Here is a 25,207-nt window from a genome sequence, read left to right on the forward strand (position 1 = left end):
ATACCTCCTTTCCTCCTCTCCATGACTCAGTGACCCCACGCTTGAACTCACCTGGACACGTCAGCCCTCTGCTTGCCCCTATCTAGAACAACTGCTTTATTTCTGAACCATTGCTTCATCTATTAGGGATTTAAGGTGTGGAAGACGGTGAGAAAAGGCTGTCCAAGGACAGCCACCTGTCTCTGGAAAGGCAACCTCACCTGCTTGCTCCTCTGTCTTCACATCTTTGGTCATTTTGGGGAAGTGGGGCACTCCTCTCCTGAGGCAACCTGTGCCTACACACCACTCTGAAATCCTACACCAATTCCCCAATTCAGGGAAGCCTCAGCAAACTCAGTGGAAAGCTATAATTACTGTGCCAAAAAAAAGTTTTCTTCCAAAACATTTCTTAGAATTTTCCAAAATTTATAATTAAGTCTTATTTTATTTTTCTAATATAATCTGATTTCGTAGGAGAAACTACCCAAACCACCACATTAGCCACAAAAATACGAAACTGACTTTGGCCTCCTATGGCTCTGGGCTCTGCTAATTAACTTTCTTGCAACTATATTTTATGCTCACATGGCCCAAAGCCCTGGTAAGAGCCCAAAACCCTTCGGGCATCACACTGGGCCATTTTCCAGAAAAGCCAACTAACTATCCCTAAACTAATCACATACAGGGTGGGCTTTACAGTTCATACTCCCTTCTGGCACCTCCCTTCTCCTTCTTTATGTCTGAGCATTCAGGTCAGTCCTTAAATGGTGGCCTTGGTGCCTGCCTCACTTTCCTCCCTGGGTCACCTTCTCCTCTCCCTATCCATGCACACACAGCTAGGGGCCCTGTGTGCAAGAGGCCAAAGTCAGTCTGTCTCCACACCTGTCGGTCCCAGAGATGCTCATGGATGTGAGAAGAGCATGCAAAACTCTTGAAGCAGTAGGAGTTGCAGGACTTCACATACCCCAGGAGAAAGGCCAAGTCTCCCTCTCCAAGCACCCCAACCCCAAAGAGCAGGCAGCAAAGGAAGAGATGCAGGGAGCAGGGAGTGTCCCTCAGTGTAACAGAGGAGGAAGGGAGCCAGATGTCGGCTTTATCACCTTCCACCCATCAGGAATGATGGTGGTGACACAGCCCAGGCCCATGACGACATGGTCTATGTTTTCTACCATGGAGCATCAAATGAGTGAGGATGAAAGGAGGCTTCACATTCCTTTCACAACACACACTCAGTCCACAGCGGTGGTCCAGAGTCACCTTCGAAAACTCAAAACGTAATCCCTAAAACTTAAAAACTTCTACAAGAAAACGGAGGAGCACACATCCTCACTCATTTGATGCCCATGTGGTGGAAAATGTAGACCAAGTCATCACGGGCCGGGGCTGTGTCACCACCACCATCCCTGATGAGTGGGAGGTATTAAAGTCAACATCCAGCTCCCGCCCTCCCATTACACCAAAAATGTTTGGTTAGACAAACAACATTTTTCGAGCTATAATATAAATAGCATTACAATTCGTAAAAGAAGACACTGACCACTGGACTTCATGAAAACTAAAAATGCCTCTTCTTCATACAACAATGTTAAGAAAACAGAGAGATCAAAGTCGAGGTGAAAATATTTGCAAATCAAGTATGTAATGAGGGACATGGAGAAAATACAAAGAGCTAGGGACCACTGAGTCCTGGTGGACCAGGAAGGGCCAGGCCCAGAATGCTCCAGGGAGCACTGCTCAGCCCCCAGCCACCAGCCCCCACCCACAGCAGACAAAACTTACCAAATTGACCCAAAAGCAGAAAGAGCTGGAGCTTCCACCACCACAAGCTATACCTGTGGCACAGGCCACACTCACACCCTCTGCTCCTCCATCATGCTTCTCTCAGAGCACTGGGTTTCTCTGGTGGGAAAGCAGATCCAGGGGGCCTTCTCCCAGGGAAGGGGAGGTGATGTCTGTGTGGAATGAGCCAGAGCTGCTCTAGGGAAACTAGCTCAGTGACCACTGGACAAGGCTGCCTGGGCCTGGCCAATAGCCATCTCCTCACCGACAACACGTCATCACATCGAGAGGATCGCCTTGTCTCAGGAAAGACAAAATCTTTTCTAAATAGGGTCCTGCAGAGACTCTGGCCCATGCTCTCAAAGGGGTGCCATTCAAGGAAGGGTTCTATCACATGATCCATTTGAAGAGCAAGCAACAACATTACAACTGGACTTTTCAGGATCCTAACAGTTCCCACAAGGAATCTCCTAGAGGAAGTACTATCCTAGAGGAAGCGCACACCCCTGTCCTCTCTCTCTCTTTACCTACCCCAGGTGTCTGCGGCAGACTGCCAAGTATTCTCACTTGCACTCAATCACCAAAGCACTACAGATACAGCCAACCTGGCCTGCTGACCATGGCCCACTCCACCTGCTGGTCAAGGGCAGATTCTGGAGCCAGTCCAGGTCTGCAGCCCACTCAGCACCCCTTACCCAGTCCTGCAAAGACACAAAACATCCCTCCACCTGCTGCATAGGCCAGCCCAGCTCCCCAGCCCCCTTCATAGAATAGAAGTCCAAGACCCTGGACTGTCACCATCCCTGAGAAATGTTCTGACTGGACAGAGTTTGCCACTCCCTAACTCCCTTCCTCTAATAACTGCCCACCAGGGGTCCCGCCACATTTACCTAGTGAGGCTGGATGAAGGTGAACCTGGTCCTTGTCCTTGTGTCTCCCAGTCTTCACAGGAGAGGAAAGGTGGACCCGGAGGTCCAGGGAGACCCAGGCAGACAGCACTACAAGAGAGGCTGTTTGCCTGGCCTGAGATGGACCTCCACAGAACGCAGATGTGACCTGCCCCACAAAGGTCTTTGAAACACCAGGACTGGGGCCTCCCTGGTGGCGCAAGGGGGTTAAGCACCGGACTATGAAGCAATTCACAGCCTCTGCAGCACGAGTTCAATCCCCAGCCCACCAGGGAGAAACCCACATGGCGCAGCAGACCTCTCCAGTCTCGCCCGCTGCTCCCCTCAGCAGTGTATTTCAGTCAGTCTGCCTGTTATGTTCCCCACTCTGTCTCTGGTGAATCCTCTCACCCCCTGAATATCCAGCCTGTACCCCAGCTCTTGTATGCATAAATAAATAAATCTTAAAAAAAAAAATGCCAGGACTAAGCCAGCTATAGTGAGGGGGCCTGGCATCATGAGTGATCTTCAGCTGGCCCCAGATGACAACTTTCAAATACAGAAGTGGCAGACCCAGAGCAAGAAGGGCCTGCTCCTCAGCCCTCTATCAAGGCTGTCTTTGGTCAGGGGCTAGGGGCCATGGGGGCAGAAGGCAGCAGGCAGCCCACAGGCAGATTCATATACTCATGCAGGGCCTCAAAGCAAAGCCAGCGCCTCCTTCTGCCTCTCACCCTTTATCAGAAGTGCCAGGTTGTGCTGGTTGCAAGCGTTTCTCATATGGCAGATGTAATACTCAGGTCCCACAAAACAGATCAAAGAGTGAGGCTGAGACACTGCTAGATCTATAGCCTTGGTGGGCAAAACTGCTTCACAATTAGTCTAGTTCACATATCCATGGAGGGAATACACTTGGCATCCGAAAGCAATCTAAATATGTTGCAACAAAGGGAGAGGCTGCACTTACCGTGGCCAATTCATCAAACTTGCCGAAGAGCTCGTTGAGGAGTTTCACCAGCTCCTGTGCCGTGCACTGGGACGCCAAGCCAGTGAAGCCCACGATGTCAGCAAAGAGGATGCTGCAAAAGAAAGGGGTGCCAGCTGCCTCCTCCACACACATGCAGCCCCAGCCACTCACACAAGTTATAGCCCCCTCAGGGCATGTGGGCGCTTACCTCTAAAGTCACTTTAAGATAAATCACGTCAATTATTCCTCAAGGAAGGCTGGAAAGGAAGGCTGTGTTGTTCTCACTTTACATGTACGAACAAGTGAGGCTGGAACAAGCCTTGGTCCCTGGACGAGTAAATGCTAAAGGTTCCTGTTGACCCCGCCCAGGGCATGGGAGAGCAGCTCAGTCACCCCATGCTGATCCCTCCCAGGGATCGGCTCAGAATCTGCTAGATGCTGTCGATATACTTGCTGTCCCCTAGACGTGGGGGCCAGCTTGACATCCACAGGCCTGCTCCCCTATCCCAGGGTAGTCCTACGATAGGGTTGTGGCCAGTGACACGAGTAGATATGACATATTTTAAGAAGAAAGTGGGCTGCTCACCTGCCTGTCCCCTTCTCCCAGCTGACACAATGAGCTGGGTTGCAGAGAGAGCTGTAAGAGCCTCACAGCGAGGTAATGTGCTGTGCAGGGGGCCTCCCCTTCATCTGTTTTGGGGGCTAGGGGGCATAATTCTCTTGAGTCAAAGCCTCTATGTGTTGGGTGTTCACTTATTACAGAACTAGGCCCATGCACAGCACACAATCATCTTCCCAGACACAATTTCTTGGTTATTTAAAAGTCTTAAATATTAAACAACATGGAGGTAGACTGGAGGGTGCAGAAGAATGGAGAACCCTCACAACCCGATGTTTGGGAGTAGGTGGGGGGGCCTCCTGAAGAGGCCTCAGAGCAGCTGAGGCCCCACACAGGGGAGGGATGAGGGAAACTTAAGCAGGGCCCATCTTAGGACAAGAAGATCTTGGGAACCTACTTGGGAGGGACCACAACCTTATCACGGACTACCACCCATGGTTCTCCTCCAGGCCGCTGGTCCCAGCAAAGAGCTCCTCAGTCCTGAAGATGTTACCAGCCCAACTTTTTTTTTTATTACTTGCAGCCAAAAGCATCTCCAGTTATGAAATCTGGATGATCATCACATGTGTATGCACAGAAAGAGATGCCAGACTTGAACATGCATCTCCAGTGTCATGAATAAAGAGAAGTTAAATATTTTGCTTTTTTGACACAAATGTGTTCAAATCTTGATTCCTGATGCCAGATCTTAATTCAGATCTGCATTTTCAATAATACCTCATACGAGGAAATGGGGTATGCCGCACCTGATATAGGCAAAAAGTAGGGACCCACATCCCAGAAAGGCTTCTCCGTAATGAGGCCCTCACCCTACCACCCACTAACTTCACCCAGCTCATGGACAAAGGGCTGCTGTGTCTACCCCATGACAAGTCTCATGTCCTACTACAACCCCTAACTGCAGAACAGCACACCCTGTGAGACCCCCAAGGGGCTTGAGGATGCAGGTTCTCACTTGTCTATCTCATGGCACCTAACACAGAGCAGGGGAGAAGTGCCTTTGTTCTGAGTAAGTGAATGAGTGAAAGAATGAATCAAAAGCAGGCATCCAGGATATTACATAACTGCCACTGAGAAGCTGAGAACTGCAAGAGTTGGGGGGTAGATATAGGACAAGGTTTTTTCTTCTGTTTTGTTATAAGGTTCAGACTCATGTACCATTTTTCCTTCCTTTTCTACTCTCTTAACCGATAACTCACACATAGACTTTTCTCTATCCACTGGCTCTCAGTCTCTGGTCATTCATTTAGTCCCAAAAACCTGACTAAGCCTTACCAACTCTCATGCTAGGAAGGGCCGAGCATTTGACCTGTCCTTTCACCTGAAAACCCTGTTGGAAATTTCCTTCCCAGGAGGGCCCCAGCAAGCTTGTGTGGAGGGTCTCTTACATGCCAGGTCCCGCTTAGAAGCTCAAAGTTCAGGAGAAGACTCAGAGCAGGAATGCACAGAGACACAGCAAAAATTTCAAAAAAGCACAGCAAAGCAATGATTTGGAAAGCTCGGAATCTGGCAGGAAGGCTGGCAACCCACTTCCGTGATGCAGCCAGCTCTGGGGGTCTCGAGGGGGGTCTCCAGAGCATGCCCTGGAATTATCCAAAGAAGGAAGGGAAGGAAGGAGGGAGCCAGAGGTAAGAGCTTAGGACTGCCTTTGGTTTTACCTGAGCATGCATGTAGATTTGTGCTGTGCATGGTCTACCGATTCCCAGAAATATCCCCTGAGCCCTTCAAAGCAGCCGATGGAATCTCATTCCCCAGTTTTTCGAGTGTTTTGATTACTTTGCTATTTGGCTCAACTGTTATCACCACCTAAGGTTATGATTCTAAACAACTGCCACTGACTGTTTTCAACAAATGTCCCTGGACAGAGGCTGTTCACACTGAGCTTTGAGTCAGGTAAATAAAGTGGAGTTTTTCAGAGAATTTCCAGAGAGATGAGAAGGATTTTTAGATGTCCTTACTCCACATTCCCAATGACATCAGCCTGTTATGAGCTATAAATGGTATACTGACTTTGGACCTATCTAACAAGGTTGGTAGAGAGGGCAATGAGATGTTCACATTGTTTATATTCGGAAGGCAGAAAGACATCTCCAGCCCTGCTAGAGGAGCTAGGCTTCCACTGGGTTCATTTGCAATAAGGAGCTTCAGCCTCCTACTTCATCTCAGGGCCGTCACATCTGCCCCCAGCACATCAGCCTACTGGCTGCTAGGAACATGGCACCTGCCAAGGGATATGGATGAAATTTTTCAGCAGTGAGGAAGCGGTGATTCTCCACATCTGTATTTGTCACACCAGGTTAGGGAAGAGGGAGGAAAAGACACTTGAGCAGCTCGCACCATGCCCAGCTCTACCTGCAGTCCTTAGATTGTTCTGGAAATTTAGTTTTCTTAGCAGGGGTCTGGATCACACATCATGCCTTTACTTACTAGAGAGATGCAGTGGGCAAAAGGGAAAAGTTTAGGTGACATCAACATCAGTCAATCCCAGGTCCAGGTCCAGTCGTACCATTCGCTGGCCAGGGAGTCCTGTGCACTTGCCTCACTTGACTGAACCTCCATTTCCTTACCTATAAAATGCAAGTGACTGGGGGCAGGAGTCACAGGGGTATGTTGACATTAAATGGAACAAAGTGTCCAAAGCAGAAAGGTTCACCCTTCCTGGATGCTAATGGTGGCCCCACATACCGGGACTTAACCCCACTCAGCTCCAATGTGCCCCCTCTGCAGCTGCAGGGCACACTGGTCCTTCCTAAGGACAGGAAGGTGGGAGTGTAATGATGGGCTCATTACAAATGAACAAGTACTGCATCTCAGGGACCTAGACCTGCAGCACTTGACACAGACAGAACAAGGTCACTCGTATCATTTACTGTCTCCCAGTGGGCAAGAAGAACTGACACTGATGCCCAGAACAGCCAGAAAGGGACAGCAGAAAGGGAGAGCATGCCAGTTCTTCAAACCACTGTCTTCTACCTGAGCAGCAATATGTGACAGATTGATCCCAAACAGGCAACACTCAACTATTCTGAGTACTTGTGAGGTGAATGCACAATTTAATAAAATAAAATACATTTTAGTATGTTTAAAAACAAACAAGCAAATCTCAGAATGTCCAGGGATGCTGGGGTACTCCCAAGGCTCAGTTAGCTCCCCTGAAAAATGGCGGTAGCAATTCCTCCTTCCTGAGGGTCTCTTAAGATGAAGAGTAAGGAAGAAAATGCCCACCCCAAACCTGGCATCACCTAGAACTACATTCAGCTGTTATCCTGACCTGGGCAAATTCCCAGTCCAGAATGCCACTGCCCAAACCCATTTCAGGAGGAGTTCTGACCTCTCTAGTCAATCATGTAGTAGAGGAGACAAAATGAGAAAGAGGGAAAGCAAATATGACATGCATGAGCTGAGAAGCCACCAGCCCCAGCTTCCTTTGGAGACCTGCTTCCCTGAGGGCCAGGTGCTCACTTGTGACTCCAGACCCATGCCTGACACCTGCTCCCCACACAACTAGGGCCCTCTGCCCACACCCATCATGGCCACCCACTGCTGTCATCACCCTCCACTTCCTCATCAACCACCACCTCCTCCATTACCTCATATTCCATAATCACCCCCAATTTTCTACAATGCCTCTTCCATCACTTCCCATCTTTACCTTCACCCACTACTTCCTTCATCACCCTGACCTCTTCATCAGCTTCCACATCCTCCATCACCTCCCCTTCCACCATCACCCACCACTTCATCACCTTCTCCATCCCCCCACCTCCACCATCACTTGACACATATCCCATCACCTTCCATGTCCTCTAGCACCTAACCTACAGCACCACCTCCTACCTGCACTATCACCTCCTCCATAACATCTCACCTCTCCTATCATCTCCTCCATCACCCCTCATATCTTCCATTACCCCCAACCTCTCCACAGCCCTACACCTCCATCACCTTACCTATACCATCATCTCCCTCCACAGCTCCCCAAGCCCACCACCAGGCCAGTGCAAGCCCTACCTGACATTGTCATGCCTCTGGATGTAAATCTTGTGGAAAATCCTGTCTGGGGGCTTCAGGAAGTCCTCCTTCATCTCCATGGCGACATTCCGGGGTAGAAGACTCATGAGCAGCCGCTCCTGGACAGAAAGATGGGAGACAGGCCTGCATGATATGGCAGGATCCTCCTAAGTGTCCTCCACCCACCTACCCTGATAAGGCTGACACTGAGGACCTGACCTCTTAGTGGCTGCAGACCCTCCTCGAATGTAGCTGGCATGTGACCCAGTCCTGTAGGCCCTGCCGGGCCCCTGGAGACTTGATGGCCATGCCCAGGCCTGCACTGTCACTGCACAGGTACCTTGCTCCTTGGATGCTGGGCAAGCACCCACATGGCCCCCAAACACCCTGGCTGCCCACAGCACCCCTCACTGTTCCTTGCACTCTCCCATCATTGGCCTCGCATGGGTGGTTCAGTGGTAGAATTCTTGCCTGCCATCATTGGCCTCACCCTTCACCCCATGCACAACACCAGCCCAAGAGAGACTCTCCATGATGGCCGACAAAAGCCTCTGTCCCCTGGGATAGCCAGGATCCCCTTGTTTTCACAGAAACAAGTAGTCTTTGAGAAAATGTGACAGTTTCTGCACATGGGTCAGACAGAACTTTCCTTGACCCCCAGCGGATGGAATAAACGTGTGGGCTTTACTACAAAAGGAGCTGGGTCACCTTGGGGACTCCAGCACCCTTCCCGGGCTGAAGTCAGGACTTAGCCTCTCCTCCTACTTTCCCTGCCCTCAACCCTGCCAGCCCGTGACCAGCTGGCCATAACCACGTCAGAGAACCCGTGTTCCAGAAACTGGGCGAGACCCATGCCTCCCTCAGTGCCTCTCTCTCCCCTCCCCACTCTACTGGAAAGGAAACAAAGGAATGAACTTTAGACATGACAGAAAACTAAGGAGGACATCCTAGTGGCCAAGGCAAAGCAGGTAAGATGTGAAGAAGCAGCTCTGCCTCGCTCAGCTCCAGCCAGCAGTCCCCACGCTCCTCTCCGGGCCCACTGCCTGTCCCTTCCAAAGAGGAAGGCATCTGGGCTCTGGCCTGTCTCCACCGGGATGGAGCAGGGTGGCCAGTGCAGCTCTGAGGCCACCTCTGTGACCAGGAGCAGCCCCAATCCACGTGAGGTCCTCAGAAGGACAATGGGAACAGCAGCAGTGACAAGAGTCTTGCAGATCCTGAAAGCCCAGCAGATTTCTGGGAAGTGGCCAAAGAGGCTCAAGGTGGGGGTGTGAAAGTTTCACCCACTTTGGTTCCAGAATTCACATTGATTTTAGGATAGGAGAGTCCATTTAATATGTCTCCATTTAAACTTGTGAGGCAACTGGCCAGGTGTACTCCTGCCAGATGTAAGTGGAGTAAGTGTGTGCAACCAGGCAAGGCTGCCTTGATCCCAGCCCCAGAGCTCAAGGCCCCGACTCTGGGGCCTGAATAAGGCCTGAAACTACACTGAAGGTCCACTTGCTGTGGCCCCATGCAGTTCCTGCTGGACAGACCCCAGCACAGAGGAGGATCCTGCAATGGCACAAATGCCGTGACCACACCACATTAGGTCACATGAAGAGGACCCTCCAAGACCTGGCCACATGCCTGCACTCTGACACAGAAGTGTGCAGGGACAAGTCTCAAGAACAAAGGCAGAGACCCCACCACACAGCTTGAGCCTGATGGTGGGGAGGGGTACACTGCTCCCCTCCCTTGGTTAAGGGGCTTATGAGGACATGGCCTGTGGAAAGGGGCCATTGCAGACTGCCAGCTATACTTGAGGTGGAGGGAACCTGGGCAGGGTGCTTACTCGAGTCTCTGCTTCAAGAGACCAGGAGCAGAGTCAGCAGTGCAGACACACCTGGAGGCTTCTGGAGAATATCACCTCTCTGAGGTACAAATCACAAAAACAGAAGTAGGTGGACAGCACAAGCCACCTCAGGAAAGTGGTCTGAGAGCACAGCACAGCCTTGCATATTCTCACACAGCCCCAGTGTCGTGCAGCATCAACAACCCTGAGCCCTCGGGCTGCCCTGCCACACCTATGGGCTCAGGGAGGCAGCACCTGCACCCTAAGTATCCACATAAAAGGTCTCCAGGACAAGGAGCATGTGGTGCCCTGCAGATGCTCCCTGGCATCACATCCAAGCTTGGCCACTCTGGGTGGGCAGTTTATTCCATCATGTCTGGCGGGCAGTGCCAGCACAACCTGCACGGAACGTACTGACCCAGGCCTCAGGCCCTGCTGAGTCGTGGTACTCTGTGCTCAGCATCATGTCCCACAGCACCTCAACTTCAGCTCAGCGACTCCCCTGCTTCCTTTCAAATCTCTCACCTGCATCCACAAACACAAGGAGGCCCACCAGGGTCAAGTCCAGCAAAACTTCCCTTTCTTAGTGCCATGTTAACCTCCTTCACCTTCTCCACACATGCCCACCCAGGCCCTGGCCCCGCGCTCCTTGAGGAGCTGTGACCTGAGCTGGGTAGGACCATAGTAGGGCCTCAGGGACTCCTGCTGTTCACATCACCTAAGCTGCCCTGTCTGCTCTGGACTGAGCACCGGGAAACTGAGTCAGCCACAGACCCAGGGGCTACACCTGAAAAGAAGGAAATGAAAAGGCAGAGGAAACCCTAACCTGCCCTGGACCTCAAGAGATGGCTGGAGAGCATCCAGAGGTGCCGCAGATGCCAACCCCACAGGAAGCCTGGGTGTGTGGCTCCTAGCACAGGGAGCATGGTGCCGAGGCACGGGTGCTGGGAGAGGTGGCTGCAGCAGGGACAGCCGCCGTCCTGGCCCCACGGTCCCCACAGCCTTCTCTAGCTCCACAATCTAGCCCTAATTTTCCCCTGAGGACTTGGTGAGCTGAATGAACACTGTATTGTCCAGCCTACTGTGCAGGTAAATGTGGCCAAGGAAGTAAGAGTTGAAGGGTCATGTGAGATCTAGAATATTCCCTAAAGACAGCCCACTTCTTGCTCTCTACTCCCTACTGGCCTGGGATACAGTCATGATGTCTGGATATCTAACTGTCATCTTAGCTCACGAGGATAAAGAGCACATGTTGGGCCTCCCCAGTGGTGCGGCGGGTTAAGCACAGCACTGTGAGGCTGTCCGCAGCCTCAGCAGTGCAGGTTCAATTCCTGGCCAGCCAGAGATACTCACATGGCACGGCAGACCTCTCCTGTCTTGCCCACTGCTTCCCTCAGCAGTGCCTTCTCTCTGTCTGCCTGTTCTGCTCCCTGCTGTCTCCGGTGAATTCTCTTACCCTCCCCTGCCTCTGGCCTGTACCCCAGTTCTTGTATAAATAAAATAAATCTTTTTTTTAAAAAAAGAGCACATGCTAATGCGGGCAGACACTTAACTAAATGGACACCAGGTTAGGAGATTTTCATGGATCAGAGCTATCACACCTACCATAAAGTGCCTGTCCTGGGATATGTGTATAAGAGAAAAGGAGCTAGTTCACTTACACAAGCCATGGCCATAGGGAGACACTAATGACAGGCTATGTCCCTGACCACGGGGACATTTGCTCTGTCCAGGAGACTGGCAATGGTGCCTAAAGCCAACACACATGAATCATGATTAAAAGTATATAACCTTTCCCTTAAGGAGCAAAAGAGCCATTTGCCAAGAACAGTACCATCCACAGCTACAAACAAAAAAGCAGCAAACTACCAGGGACAAAGAAATTCAGTGAAATCCACACCCAATCTCAAACTATAAAGCCAAAGCAGAAAAAGTATTAACATCAGAGGCAGACAGGAGTAGTGCCATGTTCTAACCAGCAAAAATAAGATAAAAAGCCAGAAATCAAAAGGACATATCTGTGAATATGAGTCACATGCAGTATCCCAGTGTCTGATAAAAGCTACACAATAATCTTAATACATTTATCTTAACAATCAAAATGTGACTTGATATACATAGACTATTTTTTTATATTCATCAAATCTATGTTAAAATTTTTTATTTTATATATTTTTACATCATTTTTCATTTTTGCACAATGTATGCATTTTCATCTTGGTTATATTCCCTATACAATTCCCACCACCCTTATTTTGACCTACTCCCTCCTCCCCTCAACCCCCCTCCCCTGTAGTGTGTCTCTGGTTTATAGTTGCTTGTTGCTTGTTGATTTTGATTTTTAATTTATTATAATTAGTCTTTTTCCTGATCCCTTATTTAGGTTTTCTAAATTCCTGCTATGAGTGAGACCATTTGGTATTTTTCTTTTTCTTTCTGGCTTATTTTACTGAGCATGATCCCTTCCAGCGCCATCCATGTTGCTGCAAATTGCATGAGTTTATCTTTTTTGATTGCTAAGTAATATTCCATTGTATATACATACCACATCTTCTTGATTATATGGACTATTCTTAATAAACATTAGACATTGAAATAACAAGTGTAAAGTCTCTGTTTCTGGGAAGGCAGAATATTTTTCTCTGTTCTTCCCCCTCTGACCTACTGAAAGTCTTGGTCATTACACATAAAACATTCAACAAAAGGTTCTGCAAGACAGGAGCAAGAAGGCAGAGGCCAGGACTGAGCAACAACATGGAGGTGAGGCCCAGATTTCTTTCTGACTCACGTATCCCAGACTGAGTATGGAGTCACAGGTGTCCCAGGAAGGGACATAGTGAGGAGAGAGACAGAGACAGAGAAAAAGCCTCAATTTCTCTAAAAAGGAAAGCAAATAATCACATGAAAAGATGCTCAACATCCAGCCATTAGGGACACACACTGATCCCTCACTACATACCCATCAGAACTGTTAAAATTAAAACGTGACACCACCACTTGCTAGCAAAGATGCAGAGAAATGGGGCACCTCGTGCTTTGCTTTTGGGAACAAAATATGGTCTGACCCCACGCTAGAAAACAGTTTCACAATTTCCCAATAAACTAAATATCAACCACCAAATGACCAACAACTGCACTCAGACATTCAATGCCAGAGAAGTTAAGACTTTGTTCACACAAGAACCTGTATGAGGATGCTCACAGCAATTTTATTCGTAGCAGCCCCAAACTGGAAACTGCTGAAGTGTTCTTCAGTGGGTGAGTGGCTGAGCCAAGGCTGAGCCCACACCCAGAACAATGCTCAGCAATGAAAGGGAATGGACCACCAACACCACAGCAACCAGGACGGGTCTTCTGAGCATGATTCTGAGTGAAGGAAGCCATGGACACCCCACTGTCCCACACGGCTCACTCCAGGAACTCTACTCCTCCTGGAACCTGGTCCAGCCTCTCGGCTCCCATGGCTTAGAGAGGGAAGGAAGGGGAGAAACCCAGCAGAAGGGGCCCTCCTTCCCAACCTCGCTCTGCTTCTCCCCCTCCAGCTGGATGAGAGTTTTATGTCACACAGACATTCGGGGTAAGGGCCTCATTCAAAACCCGGGGCCAGGGGCCCACCCAGCCCTGTGCACTGAGCCTCTCAGTGATGAACTAGCCAGGACTGGGATCCAGTGTCTTCTTACTGTCAAAACATGCACTTGACAGCTATTTGAACTAGAGTATCATATGTAGTTTGGTGAGTGTTATAGACTGAATTGTGCCCCTCAGAAGTCATGTGGAACCTAACTCCCAATATGACTATTTTGAGAAGGGGCTTTTAGGGGGTAACTGAGATCAAATCCCACAGGACTGGCAATCTTATAAGAGGAGGAAGAGAATGCTCCCTCTCCGGGCACACAGTGAGGAAAGGCCATGTGAGGACACAGCAAGAAGGCAGCATCTGCAACCAGAAGCAGCTCTCAGCAGAACCTGAACATGCTGGTTCCCAGATCTAGACTTCCAGCCTCCTAACTGCAAGAGATCAACGTCTGCTGCTTGAGCTGCCAGCCTATGTACTGCGCCATGGCAGCATCAGCACATTAAACAACATCTGGGGCCTCATAAGCCTCCCTGCACCCACAAATGCTGCAGAGCCTTCCCATCCCAGGCCCAGGGCTTCAAGCAGCTCTAGTGTCCTCCATGGTGTGTAGCACCCTCAGGGAGATGCTGGGGACCTGTATGGCTTCCCTGGCACAAATCCTAAAGCAGATGCTGCAGAAACCATGTCCCACAAAACAATACAGGGAGCTGGGCAGCAGACCAGCCATGCAATGAGGTACAGCCTGGAAGCTGCAGAATCCCCAGTACATGCCTGCCACAGGCAGCCACAGATAGAAGTGAAGCATCCAGCTGGAAGCGGGGTAGAAATCAAGTCAGAAGTCCAGTGCCCACCTATCAGAGGGCGCTCTAGGAGCCTGGGGCCAAGCCTTGTGGGTAAGTGCCCCAGGTCTCAGCTGTGCTTCCACAGCATGTCCTGGCAATGGCACGGGTGATGACAGGAGGAGACAGGGCCCCCAACCAGTCTTGCCCCTCCTTACCCACAGCCCTGTACCATGATGCAAAAGGAACCAGATGAACAGAAAGCTGGGTCTCTCCCAACCCATTTGGGTGCCTTGAAGCCAACACTGCTCATGAACATGGGACTGGAAGACACATGGAATCCCTGTGGCTATCTTATCTCTTTCTGAGACTGGCATCCCATCCGCCAAAGTGTTAAGACATTTAGGGCAAGAAGTGCAATGCCTAAAGAAAATTAAACAACTAACTATACCCAGGACCCCAGGAAACATTCTCCAGAGCTGATAAAACTCAGGGGGAGGCAAGAATCACTCAGAGGGGAGAAAGGCAGTCTCCCACACTTCAACCTATAGGCAGGCCAATAAAGTCCTAGAAGAACAAAAAGCACCCAGATGGTGGGGGTGTACCTCAAAACTGGCAGGTCTCTGCCAGTTTTAAAACAATTCCCCCCAGGCTCTCCCCCTGCCAGGGAAGGGCACAGCTGGTTGGTTGATAACATAGCAACTCAGGCCAACCTGCTGTAGAGGGTAATAAACTACACTTGCCAGCACAGTAGATGGAAAGTGACTTAGAAGCTATTACCTGGACCAATAAACCAATGCCTGCATAATATACCCATTTAAGGCAAGCGGTCTCCCCGTGCAGTTGTGCTGACCCAGGACTCTGCCCACCCAGACCTCTCTCGGTGTAATTTCATTCTGTCTCTAAACAAACTTTGCTTTTTCTTCTGCTAAAGATGTAGCTGTGAATTCTTCTGACATCACAGTCAAGGACTGAGGAACCCAGAATCCAGGAACCCCAAAGCCCTACAACAAAGGAGTTTCTATCCTTGATAGTTTCTATCATCTATGGATGATCAGGTTGGAACGTTCTTGGGAATTTTGTATGACTCATTTGCCAAGCTCTCTGGGACTGGAGATCTTTTGGGGGAGAACATTTTTTTTTTACCAAGCCAATCTTTTAAATGGTTTCAGGGTTGGTTTAGTTTTGTTTTGTTTTTTCCATCTAGAATCAATTTTGGTAACTGATACTTTTCTGGGACATGATCCATTTTACCTAAGTTTTCAAATGTCCTGGCATAAGATCATTCTTAGTGTTCCCCTCCTGTCTATCTTTAGCCAGGCTTTGTGGCCATGAGCTTTCCCAGTCCTAATATCCCTTATCTGGATTCACTCTTTCTTCTGCATCTTAAAGCATTTTTATTCCAAAGGAACAACTTTTGACTTTTGTTCTGAACCTGAAATAGCCCTGTTCAAAGACTGTTCACAAGCATTTGGAAGAGCTTAGCTCAGCTACCTATCAACCCAGAGTCTCTGTGGAGTCCTTTGATGACTGAGGAGACATAAGAGTATAAAGGGACGATGTGGGCCATCTTTTGGAGAGATTCTGGGCTTCAGTCTCACTGCACCTGTGGTGCTATCAGCTACTTTGCCACTCGATTAATCATCCTTCCTATCATTTAATTCTCTGAGCCAGGCCCTGTTCTCAAACTTATACAGCAAAATAAAGTCCATATATGCTGAACAATAATTCAGAGGCCTGAAGCTAGTCTTAAAGAAATCCCACAAGTCAAAAAGAACATCTGAGGATCTCAACCATCTTTCATTTGGACATCTTTTGGGAAAGGTGGAGTTGGGCAGTCCCGAGTCCCTGTTTTATTCTGTTTAGTGGGAGGAGGGGTCAATTCACCACATCCAAATCCCTCTCAAAGGAGCTAGTCTCAGGGACTCTGAGACCCAGGTTGCTTTTTCAAAGTACAGCAGAGAACTTCCCAGAAGCAAATTAAGTATCCAATGAAGAAAATAGGTCCCCTGTCTAGTCACTCTCTTGCAGTCCATCTGGGCCTATGGACAGAAAGACGGAGATTTATTCTGTTATTGGTGGAGGTCATGCGCTTAGATACAGGTCAGGGGAGTCACGTGTGTATCTTCACATGGCAGGGCAGGACACCAATAACAAATTTTGCAGCCAAAGCAGTGTACTTCCTTTTAAAATTACCTTCAGGCAACTGCAGGGCTATTAGTTCCAAACAATATAGAGGGGAGGGAATGCTCCCGAACACTGTGCAATCATTACCTCCTTTTCTGAGATCAGGAGTCGACTAATAGACCCAGGATACCTCGGTGCTTCCCCATCACAGGCCGGTTAAGTGGTAACCACTCACCTTGCCATGTTACCTGACACAAAATCCACCATGTTTAAAGTGAAATACCCCTACCCACTGAGTACAAAAAGTAATTGATCAACTGGGAGCAAGAACAATTTTGGAAGCAGGTTTATAAGTCAGCATGAAGGGCCTGTCCTCAATCACGTTACTGCCCAGTATTCCAGAACGGAAGCAATGTTTCTCCAACAGTTCCCACCTGAGTATTCCTGTCCTAGTGATACATCAACAAAGGATATATCTTTCTCTGTCCCACCAGATAAACTCTCCCATCTCCTCTCTTTCCCTCCAGGTTTAATAATCCCTGCTTTCTTACATTTCAAAGTGAGACAGGGCAAGCTAGGGTTATTAGGCAGTTTTAGGACAGTGCAGGAGGGGACCTTTGAAGAATTCAGGAAGGCTTCAGAGATAAGGACGAGCAAGGAAATAAAACCAATTCCATTGGGAAAAACAAACATCCCAGCACCACAGATAATCTTGTTAAGGATGGTCCTGGTTTTCTTCAGATGATAAGATAAAGTGTAAAGATGCTCAACGGGAGGGCTAGACCATAAAGATCAAGATAGAACAAATGGGGAGAGACAGACCTGTTAGATAAGGAATGTGAAGATCTCCCATTCAGTAGCAAATTAAGTGAGACAGCCAAAAACTGACCAATCACAAAGAGACTGGTAGAGCTTTAGAATAATCAGGGAAAGAAAGTATATATTCCCTGAGACACGACTTCACTTTGGCTTCCTTGCCCCTCCCAGGCCTGCTTCCCTGGCCTGGGAGTCCCACTTTATTTCTGTTCTTTTTTCTCCTCAATAAACTTTTTCTTCTAAACAAACCTGCGCTTCTCGCTTGCTTGCCTGAGCGTCTGCGAAGTTCCTGCTGCGGCTTCGTGAGACACCAACCCGTGGGGGGTCTAGCGGCTGGGGCTCAGAGCTGCCCTGCAGCCTGAAATCCAATCCTGGCTGGGAGACTAGGCCTGACAATTCCAGCATCAAAAGGAAAAGAGTTTCACTACAAAAATAACTTCAGAATTGATGATGGCAAAAGCAAGCTGGCACCAAACAGAATCATCAGACACTTGCATTGTAAGAATGGACAAACTGACCCCCTGCCCACTCCCCCTTCTACTCTCTTGTAACTCTGGATAAATACCCCTGCCCTCTGCTGAAGAGCAGGATGGTAGTCTTTCAGACACAAGTCTGCTGCCCTCCTCAATTTGCCAACAAATTTAACTACTCTGCTTCTTAAACTCTGTCCTTTTATTGGGCAAAGGAACTGAAACTGGCCAGCATTCCGCTATCTCTGGAACTGGCAGCTGGGACAGACCAGGGGGTTAATGTTGGGTGTTTGCACTTCAGAATGGGGTCCCTTGACTCTCCCCCACCCCTACAAGCCACAAAGAAGCAGCCCTATCTTGCACGCACATTCCTGGAAGATGTTTTCTGGGTCTCTCAAGAGACACACCTGCTTCGAGCACTGACGCACAATTGTTAGAAAGCTCCAACCACGGCACCTCTGAAAAGGACAACTTTGCCAAACCTTTGGTGTATCTGCCACCCCGCCTCCAAGTTCTTACCTTTGTGTTGATCACTCAAGCGCAGGTCCAGCCAAGACTCTCTCCAGCTAGTACATGTCAGAGCCCCCACCCCTTGGTCAAGTACACTTACCTTCCAGCATGCAAGCTGCCTATGAGCTGCCCTGCTTCCCTCTTTAACTTCTCCCTTCTCTTCCCAGCAGAGACCACAACAAATTAAAATACTTCCCTCCAACACCAACATCCTCAACACCTCTATCACACTTCTCCCCAGACTACACCTTCCTCAAGAAACATAAGATGCTACCTAGTCCGGCACCTCCTAGCATCCCGCAGAAACCTAGGGGCACCCCTCCTGACACACAGTGTTCATTCCAGCGCTGGATCACAGCACCCTCCCCCAGAACTGCCATACAACCTGCATCCCCTCCCATCGCCAGGGGGCATTCACCAATGTTCCCTCAGGTCACTGAGGGTGCTGCCCCTCCGGGCAAAGATTCTAGAAGCAACTGTTGAATAGGATTGTTTGTTAATTAAGTTGAAATGTGAAAATGCAGTAAACTATCAGGTCTGGTGTCTCTCATCTGTGACTTGGGGGTGGGGAGGTAGCATAGGGGACAGGGTGGGCACAGAGGGGTTGCAAAGATGAGGGGAAGCTCCTTGGTCACCCTGTGTGGCTCCCCTGGACTCTCTAGGCAGTTCCCCAGAAGGTATCAAATGCCAATGCTTGAAGCCCCCCCCCCCACAGGTGTCTAAGTCCTGTCTGAACCAAAGCACTACCCTTTTACTCCTTCCTACACACACACACCCTCCCTCCAGCCCCCCTCCGCCCACCAGACAGCTTTCTAAGCTAAAATCAGGCAGCTGGAACCAGGGAGTAAACCTGAGTGCCCGGTGCAAGGCCAGCCAGGTAGATGGTTGTTCTGAGGTACAACCCCACAGTATGTGATGCAGTCCACAGAAAGGGTGCAGCCAGCCAGGACCTGGCTTACTTGCTCAAACCCACAGCGATCTCAGGGAAATGAGACTCCCCAATCACTCTTCATATTCCCAGATGTTTGTTCAACTTGAAAGCGAGAAATCAAACCACAAAGGGAAATAATTCCTATGTTTAAAAATATTAAAAAATGAATTTTTATTAAAAGACAGGCAAAGCAAGAGGAGTAGAACTGGAGGACAGCAGGAGCACTTCTGAGGAGGCATCAGTCTCCGTATGGCAAGCCTCTGAGTCAAACCCCCAGGAAAAGTCAGAACACGCACTCCATGAAGACAGACAGAAAGGAAAACTAGCATAAGCAGCAGTAGTCCGTGGCAGGAAACAGCAAGCAGCTCTGAATAAACAGAAGGTACTGAGCGCTGACAGGAAAAGAGGGAACAGGGAGAGCGGAGGGGAAAGGAAAAAGTCAACCAGAAGCAACACCAGAACATGCAGGAGAACCTGGCGGAGGCTCCAGGCAGCTTTCCACCCATGGACATGGGCGGGCCTGGGAATCTGCGTTTCTAGCAGGTTCTCCAAGATGCCAGCACAGACAGGCCTGGGGCACCATTGCTACTCAGAGCCTAGTGTAACTGGGTACTACTTATAAAGACATAATGAAGTACAATTTTGGAAACTATCCCAGGACCTAGGGAGAGATGACACCACATTTGTACTCCTGAAAATGTAACGAAGGGAATGCCTGGAGTCTCTAGGAATAAAGATGTGCACAAGAAAAACCCATTTTTAAAAACCTGGTGTCTGAACATCAGATGTGGAGCACATCAGTCAAACAGGAGAAAAGAAGCAGCTGTTTAAGTCATGGTGACAGCCCTGCGGGTACAGCCGTGGGAAACATTAAGGCAAAATGCAGAAAGTAAAATTACATACACACCAAAATGACCACCATGTGAGGAAAGCATATACACAAAGGTGAAACCCTGAAAACAGTGCATTCAGCAGGATGGACGGTGCGAACATATTGGAAAATGTTCTGGGTCTAGCAGGTCGAGCAGACAAGAGACAAACGCAAAGTGCACAGGCTAGAAGTTTGTGCCAGGGTTATGCAAAAACCTACACCTGCAGGTAATGCCAGTGTGTACAACCAAAAGGCTAAGGAGTAAGATAGGGAGGATTTAAACAATGGGCACAATGCTTTCTTCAGAAAGGAAGAGACTAAACCCCAGCATTTGCCTCTCAGTGTTATAGACTTCAGGGTTTTTCTTTTTTTTTCTTTTTTACTTTTGACTTTCTGTCAATGAATTTAATCAGAAGGCCAGACAGGAAGCATTAGGTAAGTTTTTATTAGACTTGTGCACAAGGGAGACAGCGCCAGAGAGGAAGGTTTGGGGGCTGCTCTCTGGGGGAATTTGGAAAAGAGTTTTTAAGGGGTCCATTCAGCCAGGGCAGGGTGTAGATCAGCTTTATAATATGTTTTGGAGGGGGCTAAACTGGGGCATGCGCAGAAAGAGTTGTATGTTTTTTTTTATACTTTACATTTATTCACATTTTAGATCTCTACCTTTGTCAAGCTAATGAGTCTCTGGAAAGGCTTTTGCTAACTTAGCATGCAGGCCCTTGGCTACCCTCCCCTCTTTTAAAATGACAACATTTGCTATGATGCATGGTCCCTTCAGTCTAGATAAGGTGCTGGGATGGCCCCATTTTGCAAATTTCCTATTCAAGAATCTGGAAACAGGCCTCTCTGGTGGCACAGGCAGTTGAGCACAGCGCCGTTAAGTGGTCTGCAGCCTTTGCAGTGCCAGTTCGATCCCCACTGGCCTCGGAGCAACCCACATGGCATGGCAGACCTCTCCTGTCTCGCCCACTGCTCCCCTCAGCAGTGTATTTTGTCAGTCTGCCTGTTCTGTTCCCCGCTCTGTCTCTGGTGAATCCTCTCACCCTCCTGTGCATCTGGGCTGTACCCTGGTTCTTGTATAAATAAAATAAATCTTTAAAAAAAAAAAGACAAGAGAGGTTGGAGGCACAAGAGGAAATTCAGTTAGGGAATTAAAAAAACAAAAAGAATCTGAGAATCACTGTCAGAACCCAGGCATGCGCCTGAGCCCCCCTGGTCTGAGCTTCCACTCTGAGGAACTGAGGAAATACACCCTTTCTCATGGAGCTGCTCGAAAATGCACAGGGCAACAAATGCTGCATCAAAGTTGCTCCATGTGTGGCCTCGCTCCCCAAGGCCAAGTGTGGGCACACACTGAGAACAGACGTTGTGGCATCCTCACATGAGCCAGCAGGGCTGGCCCACTGCTGCTGTCACCGCTGCCACTGACTTCCAGACTGGAAAATAGGTCTGTGAAAATACTGCAAGTATGTGAAAATCTGCAAGGCTGGATGCTGGGAGTCTACAGAAAAGGTAGCAAAAGTAAGAAAAGAATGAAAACAAACAAAAATGGAGGGGCCCTGGGAAAGGAAGACATTTGACAGCAGATAGAAAAGAGAAAACAGGAGAAAAAGAAGCGGAAGATTCAGAAAGACAAATATGAATGGCCCCCAAAATCACCATTTCCAGCACTTCAGGGGATGTATTGAAGGGGTGAGAGAAGGCTACAAAGGTTCACTCGTGGGATCTCAATGAGGTAACAGAACTGAACAAAGCACCACTCAGAGCACATGAGAGACTCCCCATCAGTATGAACAGTGACCAGTCAGCAGCCAGTCAATGCTGGTCTAGGAAAAAATGCTCAGGTCATAGCCCCAGCAGACACACTATTTACACATGTCTGTGCACACACACACATTTATACATACACATACACACACATGAACAGATAGGCATGCAGCACAATGAACATGACAGCAAACCCATACATGTGCATATAAACACACATACATGCATTTGGACTTACACACGTGCCCCATATACCCACAGACATACATGTGTACAGAGATGTACAAATGCCTGCACTCATGTAATCATACATATGCACAGCCTTATAGTATCCACACATGCCCCATGCACAAATCCACCCATAGATCCACACTATCTAAATATACATATGCCATCTATTTCTAACCAATATCCTACTTTTACTGCCAATACTAACTTACAGTAAATTGGTATTAGGAGCATCATAATATCGATGAATGAAAATATGTGCGCATTTATTTAAATGCCTGCATTACAATAAAAGTAGGATATCATTCAGAACTGATCCCATCTGCCCAGCCCTGTGAAAACAAGCCCAATCTATTAACATTTGGTAAAGGACAGGGCCCCAGGTTACCCCAGAGAAAGGGCCACCCAGAGCGCTGAGACCATGTTTAGAGGCCCCAGAGCAACAGCAGATGAAGAAACACCACAGAGGGCTGAGTCTAAGGACATGTGACTTAGAATGGCTTAGAGCAGTGGGAACCCAATCCAGCTCCAAGTCCTTTGGACTTGGGGGGCAGGACACCCCACTGCCCCGGCAGGTCACAGCAGAGGTGTGCAGGGTGCTCTGTGGGCACGTGGCTGAGCTGCAGGTGCGGGGCTACTGTGACAGCCACCACAGGGACACCCACACAGAGCGTCCTGAGATGCTACTTTTGCCTCAAATGGGGTCAGGCATGATGAGCCCAGGCAGGGCTGGCACCCTTTTATGGTTCCTTTAGGCCAGCAGGTTGGTCTGGGACCAACCAGGACCTGCCCTGTCCCCTACCCCAAGACTTCATATAAGCCTATTCAAGCTGTATCTGGAGGCCAACTTGCCCCAAAATGTCACCAGTCACTGCTTCCTGGGAGTTCAGCCCCTTCCAGCAACTAGCTCTCTCCTGCCTCCTCTGGATTCCTCAAAGTCCCCAGCTTATATCAATGGATAAACCCAGGTTCTGGGAGGGCAAAGGGAGGCAGCTCCTCCAGCTCCACATCAAGGGTGCCCCCCACCAAAGCTGCCCCACGTCCACAACTCCCAGAGGAGGCTTACATGCAACTTGGAGAGAGGACAAGCCTACCCAGAGGGCAGAGGAAGCCAGGCACACCTGAGGCTCCTCATCACCTCCCAAGACACCCAAGAGGCCCACTCATGCTTCCCATACCCTGCAGGTAAGAAGGCCAGTTCAGACCTGCACTGTGCACCCTCCTCTATGCTCCATACCCTGCACACCCCATTCTGTGCTCCCCACTCCATCTTCCCTATTATGTGCTCCCTGCCATCCACTCTCCACTCCCTGCTCTGTGCCCTGCACTCCTGCTACATGTTCCCTACTCCCCACACCCCTGCAGACAAGAACCCCACCACACAGACCTGCTTCTCGTTCTCGTCCTCTAGCCTCAGCCGGTCCTCAATGCAGTTCCGGGCCTGCAAGAAGGCTTTCCTCTGGGAGCGCTCAGCAAGGATCCTCACAAAGACCCCATACATGTTCACGCTGATGAAGAGCAGGGCATTGGCGCCAAGCTGGAAGGGAGAGACAATGCAGAGCTCGGTGTGCAGGGGGCCTGGCACACCCACATAAAGAAGGAGGCTCCTAAATGTCCTCCACCAACCAGCCCGTGAAATAGCCGCACTGTCCTGGCCACTGTCAGCCAGACTCCTAGCACAGAGCAGCTCAACGCAGCCACAGCCAGGGCAGCAGGACAGCCCACATCATAATCTTATCACATGGTGAATTAGTGGGCAAGAATGCAAGGTGCATGCCCCAAAATTCAAGTGGAATCCTACCCCCCAAAACCTTAAAAGATGAGAGAGATGATACCTTGGAAAGAGGCAATTAAAGCAAAATGTGATCTCTAGGGAGAGCCCTAATCACTTATTACTTCCTGTGAGGATAAGAACAGGAGACCAGGATAAAGACACATAAAAAGGAAAGGCCAATTGAGCCAAACCTTGCCCATGTAATGCTGAAATTCTCCATGTCACCTGAGCCTCCCCATATGATCTGATCATACCCATTTGATATGACTATCCCCATGTGACCTGATCATCTCCACTGATTATCTGCTCTGTGACCCTGAACATCTCCAGTACTTCTGAACCCAGATGCACTCTTTGCTGGGGCATTCCATGCTTGAGCCAGGGGCAGAGCTGAAGGCAGATAGTCTTTGGTGCCTGCACCACCAAACAGGGTAGCCAGAACCAGTTGTGCCTAGAGATCAGAACTGGGCCCTGTTGATCAGGGCCATGTTTTCTTTCCTCTAAAGACCATCTGTTTTATCTGGGATGGGCTCATGCCAATCAGTTTATGAAGGCAGCCTGGTGGCGATGGGAAGACTGACCAGTGTATACGAAACAAGTTGCCGTTTTATAGAATCAATATTTAAATATGTACTGAATGTGTTTAAAATGCCCACGGCACAGTAGTGGGCATATCTGTAAAATTCAAACAATGATGAGTCACTGCACAAAGCAAGCTGTATAATCGCTCCTTGCTTCTTAGGCCCACTCAGACCTCGACCAAACGTTACGGACACGAGGAACATAGAGCACAAAGGTTATTCCCCTGGGGTGCGGCAAGACCCTCCCTGGGATGCCCCCCATGTCCACACCCCCCCCCCCCCACAGCCTCTGCAGGCACTACAGTGGAATTCCCAGTTGTCACTTCCTCACGGGAGACACGGCCAGGTGAAAGATAAGGTCCCCAACTTTAACTTAGCATGGGGGACCAGGGCACCAGCAGGTCACACTCATAGGCCTGACACAGATTTTCTGGAAAGCAAGGCCTAGTCTAGCTGGGGCAAGGATGGGGGAAGATAGGTGTCCCCACTGGAGACAGGGGGAGGTGGGTCATAGGTGGAAGGGCATACTGGGGAAGGGGCTGAGGGTCAGCAAAGACTGGACAGTTTAGCCAACAGTTATGTGACCCAGGAATCCCACCTTGTCACCCCCTCCATGCCCACCTTCATCACACCTACCCTCCATTTGGACCATGACAATCCCTCAGGAAAACCAAGGGACAATGGGGTACTCACTGAGTACTGGCTA

The 25,207-nt window shown here is 49.3% G+C and overlaps 1 protein-coding gene across 2 annotated transcripts in view; it reads right to left on the reverse strand.

Annotated features, from left to right (window-relative positions):
- Positions 1–25,207, reverse strand: part of ADCY1 (adenylate cyclase 1) — a gene marked incomplete at both ends in the record, with an annotated part of 142,718 nt that overhangs the window by 105,583 nt on the left and 11,928 nt on the right. For both annotated transcript variants that reach the window (XM_084247973.1, XM_084247972.1), the window contains 3 exons: positions 3,610–3,721; positions 8,240–8,358; positions 23,534–23,683. In XM_084247973.1, the coding sequence (XP_084104099.1) occupies positions 3,610–3,721; positions 8,240–8,358; positions 23,534–23,683 (381 nt within the window). The remainder of the gene's footprint in view (positions 1–3,609; positions 3,722–8,239; positions 8,359–23,533; positions 23,684–25,207) is intronic.

The sequence above is a fragment of the Talpa europaea genome (genome assembly GCF_964194135.1).
Source record: "Talpa europaea genome assembly, chromosome: 11".
Lineage (NCBI taxonomy): Eukaryota > Metazoa > Chordata > Mammalia > Eulipotyphla > Talpidae > Talpa > Talpa europaea.